The sequence below is a fragment of the Hermetia illucens genome, chromosome 3, assembly GCF_905115235.1.
Source record: "Hermetia illucens chromosome 3, iHerIll2.2.curated.20191125, whole genome shotgun sequence".
Classification (NCBI taxonomy): Eukaryota; Metazoa; Arthropoda; class Insecta; order Diptera; family Stratiomyidae; genus Hermetia; species Hermetia illucens.
Genome location: NC_051851.1, coordinates 114,555,301 through 114,580,450, shown reverse-complemented (window position 1 = coordinate 114,580,450; position 25,150 = coordinate 114,555,301). Strand labels below are relative to the sequence as shown.

Below are 25,150 nucleotides of genomic sequence, written 5' to 3'. Positions count from 1 at the left end.
CGAGTTGCTCACAGTAGAGGATCAAATTGAGGGTCTGGCCATAGTTGAGCAGCTCATAGTGGATGATTCTCTTCCAATCCCATCAAACAAACATCCGAGCTTGGCGATGGTTTGAGCCGGCTCGCCGCGCTTCGACCACGATCTTTTTCGCTTGAGGTTCTCGTACATGGTCCACTTTTCATCACCAGTCACCATCCGCTTCAAAAATGGGTCGAATTCGTTTCGTTTCAGCAGTGCATCATAGGGGTTGATTCGGTCCAAAAGATTTTTTGCGTCAACTCGTGTGGCACCCAAACATCCAGCTTTTTTTGGAATTCAATCTTCTGCAAATGGTTCCAACCGATTTTATGGTCCTTACCCAGTTCCTGGGCAATCGAGCGAATGCTCACATGCCACGATTGGCCTACCAGTACGGTGTGTGTGTTCGGGATCCACTACACCAGAACGAAATCGATCGAACCAACGCTGTGCTGTGTGAATCGTTATAGTATCGGGCCCACAAACTTCACAATTTTTTTCGGTCGCCTTCGTTGCATTTTTACCTCTCAGGTAGTAAAAACGTAAAATATGACGAATTTCTTGCTTGGTGGACTCCATCTTTGATGCGCTATAACTTGAGACTGAAACGTACGATTACAATACTGTCAAGGAGACACTTGTAGCACAGATTGTCGTCTTCAATCGCCGTATATGACCCGATGCGATAAGTACAACACAAGATATGTTTGAGTGTCCCCACTTATTGACAAAATACGACATTTCTTTTCCCTCAACCCAATACGCGTGTTTTGAGTGGTTGTCTTGCTCAAAGACTCACTTTATCAGCATTATATTTTTCATTAAAAATATAATTTATGGACGAAATTTGAATTTAAACCGCAGAAAACCCGTAGCACTATTATTTAAAATGCCATTTCCTAGAAACCGTTTGATTGATTGCTTACACTTTTCAGCTGTGTACAAAGTAGACACTCAATATACATTCCGTATAATTGGAAACAAAAATAAATACTTAGTAGTAAAAATATTACAATTAAGATTAACGTCAAGCCTACACTGCTATTTTTTTCGCAACTGTATGCACATGTAAATACATACATATGTCGTGTCGACTAATTGATACTGATATATAAATGCTTAACAAACTGAAATGAAATATTTCCCTGCGACCACCCATTCATGTGGACTCACCTTGCTGTGGTATTGACGAATTGATATGTTATGATGACTTCATACACGTTTTAGAATGGATGAAATGCAAATAAAATGTAAAAGTTGCACCTTCTATAAATTTGTCAATAGTAGTTGGATTTCCGTCAAACTTCCCAGAGTTATGCCTTATGCCCTTATGCCACTACCGAATTTTGTACTTCTAGCATGAACGTAAGGGAGTGCCCGGCTAAATTTCTAAAATATGGTTATATACTGTTATTATCTTTATTTGTGCAAATATCGGAACGGATGTATTTTGAGCCCTAGATTTCGTTTGGATACACCACTATAATTCTTTTCAAATTTTTTGAGGGCCATATTTTGAGCCCATCCTTCTTGGGGAAAAAAGAGGACATGTGCGCAAGCTCCAGCATTATTTTCTACCAACGTGAAGGATTTCAGCTTGGTGTTCGAACTGGACCAAAAACGTCTGAAGGCACTCAGCGACAGTCACCACCAGTGAAATTCAATCATATCAGGAAACTGTAGAACACCATCTTCATTTTGAGAGCGAAGAACGATGATGATTCATAGAAAATAGATCAAATTGCAACATCGGCAATAGCTTTCCCACAATGGAGCTGTGCACGGAGAATCTACGCAAACCGGACACCGGGAACTGTTAAGTGTGACGTTAAGTGGAAAACAGAAGATGTTCTGCGTGATAAGATGAAACCTTTTATGGATGAGGACATGGGCACAGCTGCAAGTCTAAATGCGGCAATCCTGCAATCCTCAAATAAATCAAACATAAGGGATTTCAGTCTCTGGCGGTACGGGTGTAGGGAAACCTGATTACACCCCGCCCGTGGCATAAGCTCTTAACTGTTCTTTATTTCACTCATTAAATAAATAAATAAATATTAGACTAAGCTGATATCATAAAACATAAAGTTTGGTCTAATTAACGTACAGCATGCCAAAGCCTCCTCTTATCTGCTGGCAGCGAGTTTTGTCAAATTGCAAGACTGCCCCTATATTTTTCTGATGCAAGAGCCATGGATTCGATTTAATAAAATCTGTGACATTCGATTAATTAAGGGAGCTAGGATCCTTAATGATAAAAGTTCCACAAGACGGAGAAATTGTGTCCTAATGTTAAGACGGTTAGAGACAACTATGCTGAGACAGTTCTGTTCCCAGACATACCAACACTTAATAGTAGCGAATACAACCCCAGAGGACAGAAGCTATTTGATTTCATCACTTCAGCTAGCTGCGGTGCCTAGAAATCGGTCTGACTATTGTAGGCGAACAGTCTGTAATACAAACCCGGAATCCTAGGAAAACTGATTAGACAAAGTTCAATAAACTTCTTGACAATAAAGTGCAGCTTACTCGGCGAGTGAGGACCCGTTTGACGGTAAAACGCGGTAAAACGGTTCCATGGTAGAACCGAGAACTGTAATAAATCGGGAAATCAACATTTCTTGAAAAAACATTGAGAATGAAGACTGGTTAAATATCGGGAACTCACAGCGTGAATATAAAAAGTATGTGTTCGAAACGAAACTCTTTTAGACTGTACTGTGAGGAACTGGAACGTGAAAGAGAGACTTCAAGGCTGTGTAAAGTCCTTGAAAATCAGGCAAGTTGGGCTCTCTAGGAAAACCGGACGGTAATTTCACGAGCTCCAGACTGGAATTAGTACTGGCGACAAAAGTAAAAGGGGGAGTGTTGACGGTTCCTGCAAACCTTTCAACTCGTAAGTGTTCCAAAGGGAGTTGAAACACCGCTAGAGCGGTTGCTTCCAACGAAGAAGCGAAAGCGAACATATTAACGCAATTACCATGGATGGTATATATCCAACAATGCTAAAGGAGGGTATAGAGCGCTTATAGCGACTGTTAAGCAATATTTTTCAAGGGTGTCTTGCTCTGGGCTTCGTACTTATCTTTTAGCAAGATGGAAAGATGTCTGTTCCAACTTATAGAGATTCAGCATTACATTCGCAAGAAGGTGCTAGGGTCGCACGTACTAAATGAAAAACCACGTGGAAAATCCTGTGAGTCTGCTCCTGATTTTTTGGTTTCAAGGACAGAGGACGCAACTCTGAAAGATGTGCACATGATGCAAGGTTCGTGGAAGTTGAGGAGAACTTTGGGAAGACGCCAGAGTCGATAATACTTTAATTAAGTGGATGTTTGCTTTGCTTTGTTAGCGCCGAGATTGTTCTGTACTGAAGTGGGTGTCGATCGCTACTTAACAACCAAAGCAACGAATGTCCCCAAGGAGATGTATTATCGCCACTTCTTCGGAATATCTTGTTCAACTCACTACTACAATAACTGCAAAATTTTTTAATACACGCCAGAGCTTATGCTGATAATGTGATGCTGCTTATAGTTGATCGGGATCTAGGAACGATGTGTTTCATGAGAGGGGTCTATTCAACTGTGAAATTGCTTGAAGGAATATTTTTGACTGGTCTCAATGCTTGCGGTACACGAACATTTTCTGATTGCCCACAAGTCCAAAGTTACCGTAAAATGTAAAAAAAATGTACTCCACGTCCAATACAACACAAGGGTATCACAGATACCGCAGCGAATTCGCGTCTGGCGTTGGACCCGTAACAGTTTGAAAAACTCTAAAAGAGTCACCGAACCTCTAGCACATGCGAAAGTTGGAAGCTCCAATGTTAAAGCTAAAATATTAGAAAATTAGGAACAATTTTGCGGATTAGCATTGAACGCCGATGCATGAATGGGTGAGGATATGGTGAAACAAGTTCCAATGTGTACCCTTTAGATTTTCACTTTTTTATGATTAGATTGACTGGTCTGATGAAACAAGGTTTGCCTTCATGGTCCCGACGGATTTACCAGTTATTGGCATAATTTGAGGAAAGAGTCGCGCTATTTTGCGATGTTAATTTTCGGAGACGCAAGTATTATAATTTGGAAAAGATTTTCGGCACTATGTGAGATTCTCACCAATTAAAACCTAATATTTGTTTGCGCGCTCCGGTTTTCCAAGTTCCACCGCAAGCCTTTTGATTGCAGAGTCTTCCGATGTTCTGCTCCTTTTCTCTGAGCGAAATTATAGGCGGTAAAATGTGACATGCTCTAGGTCTTCAGGTGTGCAATCCCACACAGGGCAAACGGGAGAATCAGCCGGAATTGTTGCAGATACTTCCTGTAATCACCATGCCCTGACAGGAATTGGGTCTGGGGGGTAGTAGATATTGCCGTGACAGCAGCATTCCTCAGTTGCCTGACTATCCATCGAGATCATTCCCGCAATAACACACGCTGTCTCGCTTGAGATTATTCTGAAGACCCTGCACACCCTTAGCGCCAGTAAGTCATGTTTATTCTCCTCCGATTGCTCTCACACTCTAGTGCTTTCTCCCAAACTGGTGCCGCGTCTAGTAGAGCGAATCATTCCGGCGAAAAGTAAACTGCAACTATATCTTCGGCCTCCAATGTTACGCAATATGCTGGTATTTGTAGCTTTCTCACGTAGGTCTAGTAGTCTACCTTTAGAATAAACATGAGAAGTGGGTTTTCCCTTTGGGAAATATGCAACGGGTTTTCAGGGTAAAGCAAACGCAATGTTAAGGGCGGCAACCAGGGTGTTTGAAGAGCGGTTGAAGGGCAAGTGCATCACAATCTGCAGCAACAGCCAGGCTGCATTGAAGCAGTTCTTTGACGACGTCGAAAATTATTCAAGAATGAAGAAACTTATTCAACTCTATTTCTAGATTCAATACCGTGGAACTACTATTGGTACCTGATCGTTGTGGTGCAGAGGGCAATGACATTTCGAATACATTAGCAAAAGAGTATTCAATTTCCCCTATGCCGAGACTGGAACCAGCAATTACAGTTGTCTAGAGGGTGGGGTACTACCACCGTATAGCCTGCACGTCGTAACATAGTTTGCATATGTTAGTCAGATTTCATTTCAATAGGTTTAGTCGTTTCAGAGAAAAGTGCGTGTGGCAGACAGACAGACAGTAACTCGATTTTAACGGAAACGAAACTTGAATTCGTGATCCTTCCGGAATTTTTTTCCAAGCAACCTTTCTGAGTTCACTGCAAATACCGTTCATCAAGGTTTCAGGTCAAACTTGGGACTATGTATATATTTCGTCTAACCTGTTAATTCATAGGGGCATTTCGTTTGACGTTCCAGGTGACTAGCTAGAGAGGTGGTGACGCGTTGTTACCCATTAAGGGCAAACAGAAAACCGGGAAAGAAACAATGTGCTGATAGTTGAACGTTGTAGAGAAGTATGTGTTCAAAGATTTATCAAGGTTCGCTACAGGTCGGCCTAATAAAGGGCGTTTCTGAATTCCTGTCACTCGTTCATCTCCAACGTACCCGAAACTATTAAATTTACTGATAAAATTGCTTCTCTTTCTGGAAACAGGCGTTTGTTGTTGAAAAACTTATAAGACACTCGAAGTTTATATTATAATTAAATAGTAGTGTGTTTACATTGTAATTAATCGTACCGCCTTTTTACTGCTGGTTGGAAGTCTTCTACATTTTGAAACTTGACGCCAAAGCACTGATGTCGTTAAAGAACTTGCACGTCACTAACGTTTATAAATTATCTGGTTTGTGCATTGCGGAATTACCGTCATACCGATGTTGTATACTTATCATCGGTTCTGCAATGTTATGTGTTATGAAAAGGTGTGCGCATCCAATTTTATAGACTTCCTAACCATTTCAACATCTATTTTCAACTAGATTCTCGGGTAGAAGGAATCATACAAAGTCTCCTTTAATATCTCCCCTACCGTGCCTAAAATGCAGTTTGCCATTGGTTGTGGCCGTAGAAGGTTCAAATATACTTTGCGTCTTCCTTTGAAATCCGGGTTTTCTCTGGCTCCAGCGGTAGTTTAGCCACTTATAGGCGAGGACATGCATTTTGTTATTTGTACTTTTTTTTCGGGCCACATATTTTTGTACGGCGGATGTCCTCCTTTGTCATAACTTCATCAATGCCTTCATATTGAATGGTAATCTCCACCCATTTGATTTGAACTTCAGCTTGTTCTGACAAAGGCTTTTCAAACTTGCAGCTCCAAGATAATCTCTGATTCGGCTCACACTCTAGGAGTTGAGCTTTGACTACCCTGAGAATATTAGTGTATGTCATATCACCTCTTTGGGAGATAATAACACTGATTTTTGAATTTTAATTTCTAGGGTTTTGTGAAACAAAACCTCATTAAAATCGGTTCAATGTCTGTTTGTCCGTCTGTCCCTCTATTCGTTTGTCCGTCTATCTGTCTGTCAGTCACCCGATTTAATCGGAAATGACTAAACCGAATTTTAGTGAGAACATGTAATCTGAGTTTCCCTTTACATGCAGCGAGTGGCGCCATTTTGTATTGAATTTTAAGGGGGAGTCCCCACACATGCGAAAGGGGATTGAATGAATGAAATGAAAGAGTTCAATTAGTACTTTTTGAAACTGATGATATTGAGATAGGGCACAAAATGAGGGCCCCAAAAAGTGAAATAGGTCTCGTTTTCAGAACCTACCCAACCGAAAAATCTGAAAAAAATCACAGTAATGCAACTATATGAAATCTAAGTCTCAAAATGCATCCCATTCCGACATCTGCACAAATACAGTTAGTAATAGTATATTACCATGTTTTAGAAATTTACCGGAAAACTCCCATAAGTTTATCCCAGGAGTACAAAGAAGGTCAAAATTTCGCATTTCAGGCAAATTGATGGCACCCAAGACATGATGACGTCATCATCATATAAAGTGAACTCATATCAAGGGCGGGGTCGATGGGGACTTTTTAGTTTTCTTTTTTTGGCTTATTTTAGTTATTTGCATACCAGTGTCAATTACTTGAGGTAGACATGTATATGTTTATGCTAATAAAGCTTGGGTGTAGTAACCAATAGTGTGTACATAGTTACCAGCAGTTTTTAATTTACGTGCGTAACATGTATGTGTATGCTTTTGTGCACGGAGTAAACTGGAAATGCGTGAAGATGTGTTAGATCTATTTTGATACGTAAATATAGTATTTATGCATGCATAGTCATGCGAAAATAGGGGTGTTTAGGGTGAAAATAGTATTTGTATCATACATATATGTATATTGGCATTTGGCAAAATATCACGGAGTATTTTGTATTCTTAGCTAAGTACGAATGGAAAATCGTGCATAGAGCGTTTCTCACATAAGCTGAACACAAAACCTTTATACCCGATGCGCCCGGCTTCCGGCATCCCGACTTGTTTTTTATACTTTTGGTGAAACACAAACAAACAAACAAATATGGGTATAACTGCTTTTATAACTATCCACATTCCCAAGTTGGATTCTATATTCTGCTTTCTTGTGTCTTTATTAATTAAAGTGGTTTTTGATAAAAGGTCGCATAAAGTGTGTAAATTAAATTCTGATAATTTTGTTAAGTTGTGTAAAACAAAACGTCACTAAAATCTATTCATTGTATGTCTGCCTGCCTGCCACACTTTTCTCCAATACAGCTGCACCGATGCAAACGAAATTTGGTGGACATATGGGAACTACGAAATCTCATGCATACAGTGATAATCATAAATAAATAAATAAAATAAATAAATAAATTTAAAAGGGTTAAAAATTCAAAAGGGGGATGTAAGAATTTTTTTCACTGAATATAGTAAGGTATCAAATTAAAGGTCTCGATTAGTAATTTTTGAACTTGATATTAGTTAGTTAGTAGATTAGTAAATGCTCGTGTATGGAGTCAAAATGTGTACACTTTAGGTGAGACAAGACTTACTTACGGGAACTACCCCACCCAAAAATTTGAAAATTCAGGGTGCACTTATATGAAATCTAGGCCTCGAAAATCAGACAATAGCATCAAACGAAAGCCACCCCGCTTAAACGCTCAATTCAGATAGCAAGCGTTGCGGGTCTTACTTAAGTATAAAATGGTATTTTTCAAGAGTAAGGTTATCACTTCTATATCAGAACTTAGTCTGTATATTAGTGTGCCGATTCCATCATCAATAGAAACCGGTGAATGGATACAACATGCCATCAAGCTGTTCAAATTGTTCCGCTTATTGATTTTGGTGAAAATCATAGTGAAGTTACGCAAGCCAATGTTGTTCTGGACGAAAACGCACTTAGCTCAACGGAACGATCGCTATGTTGTCGCCACATCATTGAGAAACCGGCATCTGAATGTATGTCAACTGGTGCAACAATTAGAACAAATTTCAGCGGGTCAATATCAGCTGGTAGATGGTAAAAGGACATCAAATCACGCGGACTTACTACGCAACATTATCTCGAAGAGGTCTTGCAGGCACACATCCTGTCTTTTCCGGGATTCATTCATAGGAACTTTATTTTTATGAATGATAAAGCAAAACGGAAGAAGTGAATGTTGAAGATCAGACTTTAATTCAATCGAGTATTGAAAAACAGCTATCAACCAGTCAATCACTGAGATTTCTCAGTGACCTCACACTTCCTGCATTCTCGAATGAGTGGAAATATCACTTTCGCAGAAACTTTTGCAGCTGCATGGAGTAGTTCCGCAGGGATACTGTCAAGCCCGCGACTTTACTGGGTAAAGAAGAACATTCCATACCCGCAGGATGCGCGCGTGTAGAAAAATCATCAATGCTTTTGGGCGGATTGTTTAAAGTTTGTATTGTGTATGCAGCAATAAAGTTTTATTAATGCTAGGCGAAAGCCGCATCGCAAAAACTACCCGCATTGAATTTGCGGGGTCAACGTTCGACCACTCGAGCAGATGCAGTAGCGGCGTGCAAATGAAGATAAGTGACCATCAAACGGTGGTTCTTTCGAGGTCGAAGTCATGACTTCTTTTGTTATGAACTGCCGATCGCGAAACCCACCTGACATTGCGGCAGGCTCTCCTGACATGAGTTGCAAAAGTCTACAAAGCATTCGTCTTACTTGTTGTGGTCAGCAAGACCACGACTCCTCATCACATGTCCGATCACACATCACGATCAGAATATCATCTAAGGCATATCCTGGGCTGCATGTAGCTACTCATAGAAAGCATTCTTCTCCGCTATATCGGAAATCTTCGTTGCATAGCACTGTACAATCCTTATCTTGGACCGGATTCGTGCAGTCAAGATTCTGTCAGAAACAGCTTGTAGATCCAGAGTATAAAGTACAGTACCGCAAAAGAGAGTGGAGTAGTCTCAACTTATAAGAAATTTTAACAAAACTAGAATTAAATGATTGTGAAAAGTTATATTTTTTCGGGATGATCAAGCTTTTTTACACTATTCATGAAAAACGCTATAACTCTGTAATGGTAAAAGGTAAAGTGCCCATTCCATGGACCAATTTTCCCCAAACAATTGGTACCATCCACCATTAAAATTTCTACCATGGTGAACGGGACACTCTCTATATGTGCACACTGGATCAGCTGTGCTGTAATGCTATCTGAATCTCTGGAAGTTATATTTAAATAACATTACCATGTAGGTGCCAAATCTCCCATCAGGTACGTATCTTTGTACGGCCAGCATGGATCCGTTACGAGCATGCACAAGTTAGCATCAGGAGATATATGCTCAAGGGCATACCCAGAAAGTAAACCGAATATAATAATAATAATAATCGTTGGCGCAACAATCCAATTGGATCAGGGCCTTGAAGTGTATTAGAGCACATCATTCAAGACCGTAACGATACACTACAGTACACTGTAGGAGGCAATGTGGTCAGCATTGCGTTCGCCCGAGATTATTACCCTGATTTGACTCAGGTACTCATTCACAGCTGAGTCGACTGGTATCCGACGTCAAATCACGATACAAATCCCACTGCCACCAGCGAGATTTGAACCGCGACCTTCCATACAACAGCTTAGTGCTCTAACCACTCAGCTATCCGAATATGGAGGAGGAAAATGGAAGTTCTTTTTACAGTAGAGTGCTTTGAGGAGGAGTCACGTGTGTTCTCGACCACCGATATCCAGGGAATGCAGTGCCTCAGTATTGGGAAATTGGACTACTGTGGCAAAAACTAAGATGCAAACCGGATCCTTTTAATAAGCGCCAAAAGCTTGGGAATTCACTACCGAGAACTATGTACGTCCTCGGCAGTTAAGATTCGTTGTAGGACTCGGAAGACCTTCCATTCAGAGTCCTGCATGTCCTGCAGTCCACAGATCAACATCCACGCTACTGTTGCCAAAGGTTATGAATGATAATGATGTTAATGATGAAAGAGGCTGTAGGAGTCATGAAATTGGAACACCGTTTCTTTCATTAGGAGAACACATGTATGATCTCTGTGAATTAATCAAAGAAATGGCGAAAGAGATGCGCTGAGCAGCGATCGGTTTCCTGGAGAAGAGCCACTACACAATATATTATAGTGTCCATCCGGTAAACGATGTGTCCGGAGTAGGTTTCCTAGTCAGCCAAAAAACGAAACCGGCCGTTATCAGCTTTGAAAACATAAGCGAACGGGTATGCACTCTGTGTTTGTGAGGCAAATTTGAAAGTATAAACCTCATTAACGTTTACGCCCCTACAGAGGAGACTGCAGAGTCGGAGAAGGTTACCTTCTACGAGACAATAGAACGGATCCTCGAAGCGTATCCCAAGATATCAAAATTACACATGGAAATTTCAACAAAAAAGTAGGGACGGGGCCCGTATTCAGGTGATACGTCGACTCCCATAGCTTACACAAGGATGCCAATGATAACGGACTGCGGATTATCCAGTTAGCTGTATCGCACGAAATGGTTGTTGGAAATACCTGAAAGCAGTTCGCAAACACACGGGGAGCACTTTCAAGGAAATTGACCACTATCTACGAGGAAGTTGACCACGTGTTGATAGAACACCGCCACTTCTCAGCTTTGATGCATGTCAGAACATATCTGGGGGTCAATATAGACACAGATCAGTATCTCGTTGGCATAGTTCTCCGGGTTCGAATTACAACACTGCCTACAATCCCCTCTACAATCAGATGAGAGTGAATACTGAAGCCATCGACAACACAGTCCTCCGTAACAACTATAAGGGAGAAATGGATGCCGCAATAACTGCCGCTAACAGATGTCCTGGAGATGAAGCATCAACAAATAATCTTGACAACCACCTGAAGAGCGTTATCATTGATACGGCCACAAACATATTATTCCCCAGATGATGGCATTCTCAAAGAACGCGGGCACGCGCAGAAACTTATCACGAACTCCGGCAAGCGAAGAAACGACCTCACAGACCGAGAAACGAAGCCTGGGTGAACAAATAGATCTGTGAACTCGAAAAGTACAGGGAGCAGCCGCACCAAACTTGGAAGTCTCACCAACAAGTCAGCAGGATGAGGCCCTACAGACCTCGATACCCATTCTTCCGAAACAAAGAGGGAAATTTGATTTCCGATAGAATGGGCATATTCGAGCGATGGGTTGAGTACTTTGGTGAACTACCGAATAAGCAAAATATCGGCGAGTTGGAGGTCTCGCCAACTGAAGACGACGGACAAATATTGCCACCACGAAGTATAGATGAAACAGTGCGTGGAATTCATCGGCATCATCAATAATCATAAGTAGCAAGGAGCCAATGGAATTTCAGCCGAATTGGTTAAATATGGAGGCGACCAACTACACCAAGCGGTTCATCAACTGACGTTCAAGGTGTGGAAGAGCGAATCAATGCCTGACGACAGGCAAAGAGGCATTTTCTGCCCCATTCATAAAAAAAGGGGGATATCACACAATGCAGCAATTATAGAGGTATCACGTTGCTGAGTACCATCTACAAGATAAGATATTCTCCGCTATCTTGCTAGGCCGGATAGAGCCATACGTCCAGAACATCATTGGTACCAAAGAGGCTTCACTACAGGCAAATCAACAACAAATCTGATTTTTTCTCTGCGGCAAGCGCTTGAATAAATAAATAGCCGGGATATAACTCTACGCAGACATGGGAGAATTCGGTATCCTGACGAAACTGATAAGACTGACTAGGCTGACCCTGCCCAATGGGCGAGGCCAAATAAAAGCAGCAGGATCACTCTCGAGACCATTCCACATTAATAATAATCTAAGATAAGGGGATGCCCTATCATGCGTACTCTTTAACCTGGCCCTGGAGAAAATGATTTGCGATGTACATGTCAATGAAAGAGGCGCCTACGCTGACGATACTGACATTATGGGAAGGACAACCCGAAATGTACAGTCTAACCTCATCCACATCGAGCAAGCGGCACGACATCTCTATCTGCAATGCAAGACGAAGTACATGGTGACAACGTTAGCGCCAAAGAACAAAGAACCAACAAGATCCAATCGCACTGGCCAAACGAAAACGATAAAGATAGGAGATTACAACTTTGAGACCGTTGAAAATTTCTCCTATCTACATAACGACGAAATCAGTAAGCAATACCACGACCGTCTGTGCGTGGATCAAATTCGGCTCAATAGGCTGCGGTGGGCGGGTGATATAATCCGTAAGGATGCTCCAGACCGGGCAGTCTATAAAAGCAATATCTATGGTTGAAAAGGAAGACGAGACAGAACCTTGCTGAGATGGAGCGATAGCGTAGATCAGGATGACAGACAGCTTTTAGGGATATCGACTTGGTGGACCTCGTGGTATCTGGAGTTCCTTACGAAGGCAGGCCTAGACCGGATACTAGTAACAACCGGTATGTTGATGGTGATGATAAAGGGTAACTTGTCCTATGCGGAGATACTCAAAAAAATCTGATCCCGAGCGGGTTATATACAATAGATTGCTACCGGTTTTCGGAAACCAATGAGGCATTTCAAATTGACAGTATGGGTTCAGTAGAACCAGATCAACCATTGATGCCATCAAATTGGTTACTGACTTGGCTGAAGATGCAATTCATGGAAAAGACAGCACAGCAGATATTGCCTGATGGTGACCCTGCACATGAGAAGTGTGTTCAATTCGGCCAATATGAACCTAATACGGAAATGCTTGGCAAAGAATGCCCGCTTATCCTGCTGCTATAGTAGATAGCTATTTACAAGAACGGATTTATTTATTTATTTATTTATTTAATGAGGACAATACACAGAAAGCAAATTTCTTATTACATGTTGTCCTCAGAGGGAGGAGCAAGTAAATGACGGATGCTCTAGTATGACACCGATGACGGACCAGAGGCCTACGTTGTCTCGTCCCACAGGCTTCCATACTGGGCTCACTGCTGTAGAACATCATGTATGATACAAGGATGTACTTAACCTTCCGAGCCCGGAGAAATCCACGATGATAAGTTGTGACGACAACATAGCACTATTTGTGGTTGTAAAGTATCTTGAAGGTTCTTCGAAGCAGTCAGTGCTGCTAAGGATTGACTAGAAAGACACTTGTGAAGGTAAAAACGGAAACGTCCTCATCACTAAGTGCCGTAAAAGGAGGTATGCCCGCATTCAAATTGGGGTTATATGATCAATTCCAGGCCGGGATTCCTTGGTTGATAATAGACGGGAAGTTCAGCTATAAGCACGTGCAATATGTTTGCGAAAAAGAATCTGCTGGAAATATAGCCTTGACCAGGATGATGCCGGGCGTGGGAGGGCCAAGGCATACTTCTAGATGGTTTATAGTCAGGGCAGTAAGCTCGGTCTTTCTCTATGCAGCTTTCCTCATTGGAGATCGCAGCTAACGCATATAAACTGAGTGTAGTCTACAGGAGGACAGCCATAGGAGTGTGTTCTACCTTTAGGACTGTCTCAGATGATGCTGTGCTCGTCGAAATTATTCCCATTGATATCCCAATGATGAAAATAATCAACGCGAAGTTTATATCTCCTTTATCGCAGACGAAGAACGCCCAAAGGCAGAGGTCTCTAAGTAGATGGAAAGAGCGTCGGGAATGCTCGGAGAAGGGTTGGTGGCTCATCCCTATCATCAAGGAGTGGTTGGAGAGACGACACTGTGGGATTAATTATAATACAGGCTGCGGCAGCATAACTTCCTTTTTTCAAAACTCAATAAAAACTATTGTATGCATCGGAAAATATTTATTTATTTTTTATAATGTAGGTACATGTCTAAAGTTTTTATTTACATTGTTTTGAAGATCAAATCTATTAGGTGACGTCCCCCATTCTCCATACATTGCGGTGTTATGTTGGCAATCTCTTCTTAGATGTTGGTCTTCAAATCTTGTAGGGTTCTGGGACGGTTCACATAAACACGGGATTTCAAAAAATCCCATAGAAAAAAATCATAAGGGGACAGATCGGGAGAGCGTGCCGGCCATTCCAAATCGCCTCTAATTGAAATAAGGCGTTCTGGAAAGTGTTCCCTCAAAACTGCCATCGATGCTCTTGAAGTGTGTGCTGTTGCACCGTCTTGTTGGAACCAAGTGTCCCCCAAATCCAAATTTTCTAGCCGTGGGAAAAAAAAATTCTGTAGCATGTTTACATACCGGTCCGAATTCACTGTCACTGTAACCTCATTTTCCTCAAAAAACCAGGGACCAATAATTCCAGCTGAGGAAATTGCACACCACACTGTGACTTTGGGTGAATGCAAAGGCTTTTGATGCAATTCTCGAGGGTTGGTGTCAGCCCAGTAGCGTATGTTTTGTTTGTTAACCGACCCACACAAATGAAAATGGGCTTCATCGCTAAAAAAAACAATAGCACCCTCGGGAACGACATCAAGAAGAAGCTCACACGCATTCATCCGAGAATTGAAATCACGTTCTGAAAGTTCCTGCACTATCGGCATCTTATAGGGATGAAAATGAAGATCATCACGAAGAATTCTTCTCACAGAACGATCGGATAGTCCAAGGGCAGATGCGTGTTTACGCGCAGAACGCCGTGGCGATCGCAACATTGACGCTCTCACTGCTTCAATGTTCTCAGGTGATCTAACGGGCCGAGGGACTCCAGTTGTTCCTTTTGTCGCACTTGCAGTTTGTCTGAATGTAGTGACCGATGTAACAATTGATTTGCGGTCTGGGACGGAAGCCAACGGAGCTAAATTAAAGCGATTCCGAAATGCACGTTGTGTTGCAATAACCGAACATCCGCTTGAAAAGTAAACCTCAATGGCAAAGGCACGCTCCTCACTATTTCAACGCATGATGGCGACTGAACCGTGTCGGGACAAAACTTTACAGTATCCCCTCTTGAACGAGACCACTAGCGCTCCGCTATGACATCAACTAACTGAGTGGCGCGCATTTTAAAAAAGAAAGTTATGCTGCCGCACCCTGTATTACCCGCTTTCTCATGGAGCATGTACAGATTTAAACTGGATACCTCATTCGATTGCCCAAACTGCGATAGAGTGCCAGAGGACCTAGAGCACGTGTTCAAGATTTGTGGGATAAAGGAAGAACTTAGAGAAGACTCTAGAGGAAATGCTGGTACCAGCAAAGTTGGGAGAATGCTAGCACGTGAGGAGGATTGGGATGCGATGAACTCCATGATCGCATTCATCCACTGCAAACTACGAAAAGCAGAGGAGATTTTAAAAGTGCGGTTACTTACGCCGCTTAGAGAAGAAAGGTGGCAAAGCTAGCGTAAGCTGACTCCGCCACGTGTTATACGTTAGTTCGGCGGAACATGGAGGGAGTCGAGGTTTGGTTTTAGTGGGTAAAAATCCCACAAGCCGCCGTGTCCAGGCCAGTGTCTTTTGAAGATTTCCACCTCCTCAGAAAAAGACGGACATTGAAACGATTTTAGTAAGGTTTTGTTTTAGACAAAACGTTAAAAATGTCGTTATGAACGCAGAAACTGGGTTGTTATAATATAATGTTAGATGGGAGGAAAGGAGACTGTATACTGGAACTACAACTCCCAGCGCATTGTTCGAAATTTTTGATAAATCATTGCGTATGTTCGACGGTAAATGCGCGAGAAAAATTTCGCGCAGTTAGCTCATCCCTACCCCAAAGATACATAATGACATTCAGTGCCCCCTTGCCATAGGATTTGCACCTTCTATTTACGCTCTTTTTGATGAAAGGTAAACAGAGCCATTGAAAGAAATCCGGGACCGGGGTAAAAATTATATAGGTATGAAGTGAAAATTATGGATTCTCCCCGTTTTTTTTTTAAATTTCTATTCCGGTATCGGAGGAATCCTCCTTTTCACCCCCCTCTCGTTAGACCTGGAGGTAAAGTCTCGAGGCGTGCATTGCGGAATGAAGCCTTGGACTTGCGTCCCGAGAAAAACATTCCCAAATATTAGGTACATATGTATACATATATGATTTAATAATTTAATAGCGTGCATGTTAATTTTTCCTCAACGCGTTTACTGCTTTGCTTCAATAAACATGTACATAGCAATTGCCTAAAATTTTTCCAGCTTTTTATTAAAGATGCTTCTACGATAACATTCTATTACGTCTATGTGACGTTTCGCCTCACGATAGGCCTTTTACCACATCAATTGAAACATTAAATGCTTAACAGAGTTGCAATGTGAGCCCAAATGCCACGTTAAATTAAATAAATCTTGACAGTTCCAACTGTAACTGATTTTCTCTGAAAATGTTCTGTAACTAAAATCAAAAGGCGTTAAATTTCCCGTTAAAATATAGATTCATGGAAGAAGGGAAAGTGAAACTGTGAGAAAAGTTCCTGCATATATACTTTATGAGGATCCATGCAATTGTCTAGTTAACATGTGCGTTGTTTGTAATTTTGAATATTGAAGGTTATCCCGATAAGCCGTTCTGCGATGGTGTAGCCTTTTTGTATCCGTTTGTCGCCGTATTGACTTAATTCGTATATTTACATAATTTGTGTGCACAGTAGTAGCGTAATCCGGTATAAATTTTTGAAATTTACTGGAAGCACCAGAAAATTTGTTCTAGATAACTGTCCCTACCAGTTTGAATACTAACAGCTGAAACTGCAGTCGTATTTAGTGTAGTGCGGTGCGATGCATGGAAGTAGAAATCTCATTTTGATATGTGCACATACGTAAAAGAACAGTGAGAAACAGTAGCCGCGTCACGCTACGTTTCTTCCTTGGTGTGGTACAGTGTGTAATATGTGTACTTTGCGAGATTAAATCGCTATTTACTTTTATCGTTGAATGGAGTCAATCTCCAGTCATATCGCGACCCACTGCAGTCGGAATCAACACTTAGTATGCATAAATAGTGTAATTAGTTCTAGTGGAGTTTGAGTGCCTTTGGAAATAGCCTGAAACCTGTAATTTGCCGAATCCACTAGTAATAACCGTGAAGTGACACGTAACATCAAAAATGAAGAATCGACGGGAGGAAACACCATTTGTGATGTGAGTTAATTTAAAAAGTGTAAGATAGGGAAACTGCTACATGCAACGGTTTGCAACCATCAGTAACAGTCTAGAGAAAGCTTGCAAAATTACGAGTTCTTAGAGTTAAATCGACATTTGCCCTCAATTATGCAGAAATTTAAGGCAAGCGCAGAGTAATAAACAAGTACTCGCAACAAAACATGAATCTGGTGAATGTCAGAGATTTACCCAATTTATTCCAGAGGAAATACAACTTGGCTTACATTTTGATCACATTTAGTGATATTCATTTTCTTGAAAGCAAATTAACAAAAACTCATTTTTCCTGGGTTTCGATATTATAATCGCATGACATGTGTATATGTATGACTCTCAAGAGTGTTAATATCAAAATACAACTGCTCAAATGCTCATATATTTATCCAAGAAGTCTCTTTAGACTTTCCCATACTGGCGTCGATCAACCCATGTAAATTATTTATCTTGTCAAACAACTTTGAGAAGACATTCGAAATATACTTAAAATAATAATAACGTTAAAAATAAAATAAAAGTATCAAATTTAGTCAAAGTGTCTGTCACACGCATTTTTCTCCAAAACGGCTAAAGCGATCCTAACGAAATTTAGTGGACAGATGGAAATCCCACGCATACAGTGAGTGGCATAAATTTAGGTGGAGTTTAAAATATATGCAAAGGGGGGATTCAAAAAATTTTTTCACCGGATATAGTTGTGTAGGGTATGAAATGAAAGGTCTCGATTTGTACTTTCCGAAACTGATATTAGTTTTGGCATAAATTGCAAAGTGCGTGAGTAATGAGTCAAAATGTACGCACTTGAAGTGAGACAGGACTCATTTTCGGAAACTACCCAACCCAAAAATCCGGAAAAAATGGGAGTGGTGCGCCTAGATGAAATCTAGGCCTCAAAATATGTCCCATTCCGATATCTGCTCAAATAAACTTGCTAATAGTATATTACTACTTTTTAGAAATTTACTGATTAGATTCATCCTAGGACTTCCGAATTTTGTACCAGCATAGAGGACAATATTTCGTATAAACATGCAGAATTTCGTAGAAATCTGGCAATTAACGCCAAAGTTATAGCAGTTCAAACTTAGCAATTTCGCGCGAATTTACCGCTTCCAAAGCCATGCAAATCATATGCTGACGTCATAATTACCTGGAATAATTGACATTCGCGTGGAATATTAAAGTCGCATTTATGAAGAATCTACTTATCTGCAGGACTTTTTAAGGTTTTGTTTAAAACACTTATGTGAAATCTAATCTTCGGGAGATGTCCTATTCCGGTATCTGCTCAAAAAATTTACTAATAGTATATTATCAACTTTTAGAAATAGACTAAAAAATTCCCCTTAAGTTACTCCTAAGTGCACCGACATAGTGGACAGCCTCGTGCATACACATGCCAAGTTTCATGAAAATCCAACTATTATTGGGAAAGTTATAGCAGTTCAAACTTATCAATTTCGTGCTAATTAACAGCATCCTAAGCAATACAAATAAGATGCTGACGTCATAATTAACGAGAATAATTGAAATTCCAGTGAAATATTAAAATTCCATTCAAGAAGAATCTAATTCTCCCTAGCCCTTTTTAAGGTTTTGTTTGTAAAACAATACCTCATTAAAATCGGTTTACTGTCTGTCTGTCTGTCTGTCTGTCCGTCACACGCATTTTTCTCGGAGACGGTTGTAGCGATTGACACCAAATTTGATAAAAAAGTGGGAACTGTGAACTGTGAGTTACATCCTCTTACGACGAATTTATGGGGGGGTCCCCATACATACAAAAGGGGGGTGTAAATTTTTTTTTCATCAAATATAGTCATGTGGGGTATCAAATTAAAAGTCTCTGTTAGTACTTTTCGAAGCCGGTCTTAGTTTTGACTTTTGCTGAAATGTGGGGAGTGCGGGGGGTTGAAAGTGGTCATTTTTTTAACGAACCCATTCTCAGGAACTACTCAACCGAAAAATCTGGAAAAAGCCAGAGGGCTGCCACTATATGGTGCCTAGGCTCCGAAATACCCTCCATATCGATACCTGTTCAAATAAAGTTAATAATAGTATATTACTATAATTTTTAGTAATTGACAGGAAAACCCCCTTAAGTTCACCCTAGAATCACAAAATGCGGAAATGTAGGCTACAGTATAGATCATGATCCTGCCAAATTTGGTGAAAATCGCAATATTACTAACAAAGTTATACTAGGTCAAATCTGCGCTCCTCTGCAAATTCAAGACTATGAATGTCAATATCACTTGAAAGTGGCTATTTTCACATAATATATGCATATTTTACGTGCTACATACTAATGGAACAAATGCACACCCAAATGTCTTTATAAAAGAAATACAGAAAACCTTTCATACCTGAAGTGTCTAGCTTCCGGCTTCCCGACTTGTTTTACATAAAGTTGGCATTTTGTATACTTTAAGTATTATTCTGGTTTCTAAGACCTATATGTACTGGTTCTGCCTCATTGTGTCTTTTCAAAAATTCATAGACGCCCTGTTTTTTGTCGCGAATCATTGAGCAGGCTATAATAGTGAATGGATGCTTGTCCTTTTTTACGACGTAATGTTTTTTAAAGTGTTCAACAGGTCTTCTTATTACAAAACTAAATTTGTCAGTCGATGCCTAAACCCATGGTGTCAACATGGAAAACCAATTATTTTGCTCAACATCGTGTTAACCTTACTGATATTGAAATGCTAGCATCCTGGATTTGTCCCATTATGGTAATTGAAGAAGCCTTTCTATTTCGGAAACAAATATTCCTTATTTGTTATTCATCTCTAGGCGAGGTTAACCTTTTACGACCACACTTGCCTTTCATTTGAAGTTGATTGTAATTTTGCACCAACTTTCTGGTTGACTCTGTCTATACTGCCGCGAAACTTTTGATATCAATACAATTGAGTTTCAATATTGCTTATCAACTTTTTTATCACAAAAGTCAGTATTTTTAACTCAGGAAAAGATAAAAAGCTAAGAAGGAAAACTATAATGTTCCGTTGTGCACTGCTCCTCATGTGAGTTCGCTTTATATGGTGATGATATCATACTCGTCTTAGAATGCAAGAAATTCACGCGAAATAGCGAATCTATACATATATATATAGTTAGCTTTTCTTCAAACTCTTCAGAATGATATTCTATTTTATCATTTATATTATTGCTACTTCTAGAATGAACTTAAGGGAGTTTCCGGGTAAATTTCTAAAATATGGTAAGATGCTACTATTACCTTTATTGGAATGTATTTTCAGTTCTCGATTTTATATAGATGTACATTGTGATTCTTTTGTTGGATAGGTTCTGAGAACGGGACCTGCTTAATTTTTTTAGGCTCACATTTTGAACTCTCACTCGCTTTTGTTTCGCCTAATTTCAAAAATAGAACCAGTTTAGAGTATTGAGTACTGATTGAGCCCCCTCTCGTGACAATAGGTTTAGTCGTTTGCGCGCAAATCGGGTGTCACAGACAGACATTGAATCAATGTTTGTTTCACACAAAAGCTTGAGAAGTGCGTGTGTTGTTTTCTGTATGCAAGTCTTCAACACCAACCATAAACCCACCAACCCAACGGTTCTGCTTGCTTTCACTGAGATTCAAATAACGGAGCAAATTGTTGGGATTGCCTTCAATTATAAACAAGTCCGGCAACCAGAAGCTCGACGCTTCAGGTATGAAAGGTTTTGTGTATTTTTTATATAAAAACATTTGAGTAGGCATTTGTTCCACTTGGATCTAGCATGTAATGTACCAGTATATCAATATATATGTTAAAATATTTACTGTGGCGTCGTACTGACATTCAGAGTTAAAAAATTACTCGATTTTATTCAATGAAATCATTGTTTATTAGTGTAATTGCACAAATAAAAAAAAATTATTTTGCCTCTAGCCTACCTTTCTTCAAGCTATAAAATTGTGTTAAAAAAACACCTTTAAACCAGCATTTACCCCGCTATTATCTCTAGATTGCTCAAAGCTGATTCTTGCAATGAACAAACTGGTGGCCATCATTGGTCCTAAATCGGGCGGATAACAAGCTTATTTAAAACCTAAATCGCGAGTAGCAGCCATAGAAAATCCTACTTTGTGTGCAGAAGCATTTTTGTGGTGAGAGCAGTTTAATGATAATGGTTGGCGCAACAGTCCAATTGGATCATGGCCCTGAAGTGTATTACAGCATTTCATTTAAGACCATAACGGTACACTACAGCCCCCAATGTGGTCAGAATTGCGCTCGCCCGGGATTATTACCCTCGTTTGACTCAGGTACTCATTCACAACTGATTCGACTGGTATCAGACGTCAAATCACGATACAAATCCTACTGCCACCAGTGAGATTTGAACCGTGACCTTCCGTATGACAGTCTTATGCTTTACCCACTCAGCTATCCGGACACGAGTGCATCTGCTCTGAATATGGAAAGCCGATTATAGTGGATATGCTAAGTAATCTACTTTTATGATTATTCATGCATACCAAAAACGAATGTTACAACTTTCCTAGGAGAACTCGAATCTCTCTAAAGTACAAGCAATGGAAGAGTTATCGGGAGAGCTGAATCCAGTTTTCGCAATGCCATCTGATTCCCAGATCCCTATATATCTGTTTGCTGGAAGATATGAAGTTATCTTGGAACGTAGAGAAAAGTGGGACGATCCAGAAGAATGCGTGACAGGATATGTCGATAGTTGAAAGACAGAGCTGTGTTCTGGACCAGAAGTCTATGCTTCGAATAAAAATGCAAAGTGTGTTTTACCCTTGGGACAATATACAACGGTCTTCCAGGCTGAAACCAATGCTTTAGTGAGGAGGGAAACCTTGGTGATTTCCGAGCAGCTGAAGTGAAGGTGAATCGCAATCTGTAGCGATAGTCAAGCTGCACTGAGGGTGTTAAGCAGTCCTTTAATTTTTTCAAAAATCGGTCAGGAATGTGGAAATCGTTTGAACTCTGTTTCTACGTTCAATACGGTGGAACTGCTATGGATGCCCAATAATTGTGATGTAGAGGCAAATGTAATCTTGGATATTTTCATTTAATCTTGGGTCCTTTCCCTATTCCCATTTTGGAACAGCAATTGGGGTGTTAGTAGCATTGACTTATACTGCTATCAATTGGGTGGAAGCTTCCCACAATGGCAGGTAGTACCGCCTTAATGCTGCAAACCGACCCAAACATTTTCTGTCAGAACCAAACGAACATTATGCAAAGTTTACCCAGTTGAAAAACAGGAAGACTTGCAGGAGTACTGTAGGTATTTTAGCTGGACATATGTTCAGAATAGTAATTCTTCTAGATAATATGTGTCCATCCAATAATGAGGAAACGGGATCCACGGAATAATTTTTATGTGAGTGCCCTGCCCATGACCGGACAGGCGAATCGAGTACAATGGACCACTAGGTTCTGAGTGCTTAGAGACTTTGCCTCTCGACCATCTTGTACCCAAGGGAACTGGGAACCAAAAGAACAGGTTCCGTTCTCAGAACCCATCCAGCCAGAAAGTTTTAAAATAATTATAAAGATGCATCTATGTAAAGTCTGGGTTACAAAATATATTCTTTGCTTGTTCAATAAAGTTAATAATGATATACTACATAAATTCATTCCAGATATAGGAAATTTAGCACAGACATAAAGGATGATACAGGAGATAACTATGGGGAAATCTTAGAAATACTAACAAAGTTATAATACGTCAAAGCTTCCAATTTCATGTAAATTTCCTGTTGGAAGACATCATGTACAGGATGTGTTTTATATTTGTGGCAATATACATTAGTACCACAATAATGTGAACTGCCTGAGATATGTATGGGAACAATTTATTTGAATTCTTTTCGCTTTTCTTAGTTAAGCGTTGCTACTCTACTTAGCAACAAGTAGCGTGTCCAGCACAGAGCGTGTCCGCCGCACAAGTATTCTTTCACATATGCACTATGCAAGTCTTCGTACTTAACTTACAGAAACTGCACCGCGCACGTCAGAATTATTTCAAATATATTTTCTTCCATGCTGGAATACGTCTTAGTAGGGAAATTTAAAATTGATTCCATTGGAACCGAAGCGCTTGAGTTTTTGTTAAGTATTGTCTCGTTAGAAGTCCATCTATACCAAAATGTACTTTTTAGAAATTCCAGGATAATTTTTACAAATATAAGTTGGTTCCGTGTGTAGAGTGCAATGTGAACTTCTATTTGATTTGTAATTTCCCGAAAAAAGTAATGTTGTGACAAATTTGGTCTTTTTTCGGTCCGCACATATACATACATTCCCTCTTCTTTAAGCTTTATTTGTGTGGACTACCCCTCTCGCCTCCGCCTTCCGAACCTTCCCTCCCTACAATAGCATAGATCCTATCTGGATCTGTGCACATTTTTTAAACTTTCCTCGGACCTGATGGGCTGCTCTGCCGCTTACGGCATCACCTATAGTCCTGAGTCTTATAACATACGCAACGCAGACATTTTCAACGCGCCATTCGCAGAGCTCGAAATCTACTTCCATTCCCCGATTCCTAAGCTTTGCCGAAATTACAACGCACAACAGCCTGGTCCTTTTAACTTCTCTATTTTAAGAAGTTTTAAGCATAGGATAAGATTATCCTGGTGGCAGAGGGATTTGTATCGTGATTTGACGTCGGATACCAGTCGACTCAGCTGTGAATGAGTACCTGAGTCAAATCAGGGTAATAATCTCGGGCGAGCGCAATGCTCACCACATTGCCTCCTACAGGGCACGGTAATCCTATAGTGTACCGTTACGGTCTTGAATGAAGTGTTCTAACACACTTGAAGGCCCTCATCCAATATGGATCATTGCGCCAACGAATATTATTATAAGGTTATCGCTTTCTCATTCTAGATTACGAGGGTCTGCACGGGGCACTGGCCCATAGGGGACCATGCCGCTAGGCTCGGCATACCCTACAATTCGCATTGCCGGAGGACGGGAAACCCTCATGCACTTTCTCTGCGAGTGCCCAGCTCTAGCTAGAGTCAGGCTGCAGACACTGGGGAAACCATCCTTTGGGGACCTCAGAGAGATTTCTAGCGGCAGGGTGGGAGGGCTGCTTTCTTTCGTGAATGCCACGGACTGGCTCTGACGATCCGAGCCGGCTGGATTCTGCCTCCCTGCTTCCATAACAACAGTTACGGTCTTAGGAGTTTGTGACATCAAAACGGCGCACCAAAACGCTAATTGGGCTCATCGGAGCGGCCACTGATTCCTACCCTATCTACCCCATCGCTTTCTCCTCCTCCTGAGGACAATAAGTAATTTTTTTTTTTTTGGGGGGTAGGGTTGATGAATGCATTTACGCACATAGTGTTGGACTCCCGATTTGGTACGTCGTCGGACTACCAACTAAACACCTCCCCATCGTCAGAGAGCTAGCCTGGAACCGTTTGTCACATTACTTCGGGCTAGTCCCCGAACTCTCCCGCCTTGCGGAGCCTTCAAATCAGGGAATTCCTTTCACCAACGGGAGGGGAGAGGAGGAAGGGAACTGTCAGTTCAAGGAACCCCTGCCATCCGGCTCCTCCACCGTTCGAGTTCTATCTTCTTAGCAATGAGAAGGGCCCGAGCGTAATGGGCAACATGATTTCACCTGTCAGCAATCCTCAGCATCTCTTCGACA

At 40.8% G+C, this 25,150-nt stretch overlaps 1 protein-coding gene across 3 annotated transcripts in view; it reads left to right on the top strand.

Moving 5' to 3' along the window:
• The window catches only part of LOC119652812 (zinc transporter 2), a 188,014-nt gene that overhangs the window by 16,253 nt on the left and 146,611 nt on the right, over window positions 1-25,150 (top strand). The window contains exon 1 of one of the 3 annotated variants that reach the window (XM_038057135.1): window positions 17,058-17,476. The exons of 1 other annotated variant lie outside the window; for it this stretch is intronic. In XM_038057135.1, coding sequence (XP_037913063.1) covers window positions 17,442-17,476 — 35 coding nt within the window. In that variant the 5' untranslated portion in view covers window positions 17,058-17,441. Of the gene's footprint in view, window positions 1-17,057; window positions 17,477-25,150 lie in introns of those variants that run through there. One more of the 3 variants, XM_038057137.1, reaches the window with a different exon arrangement.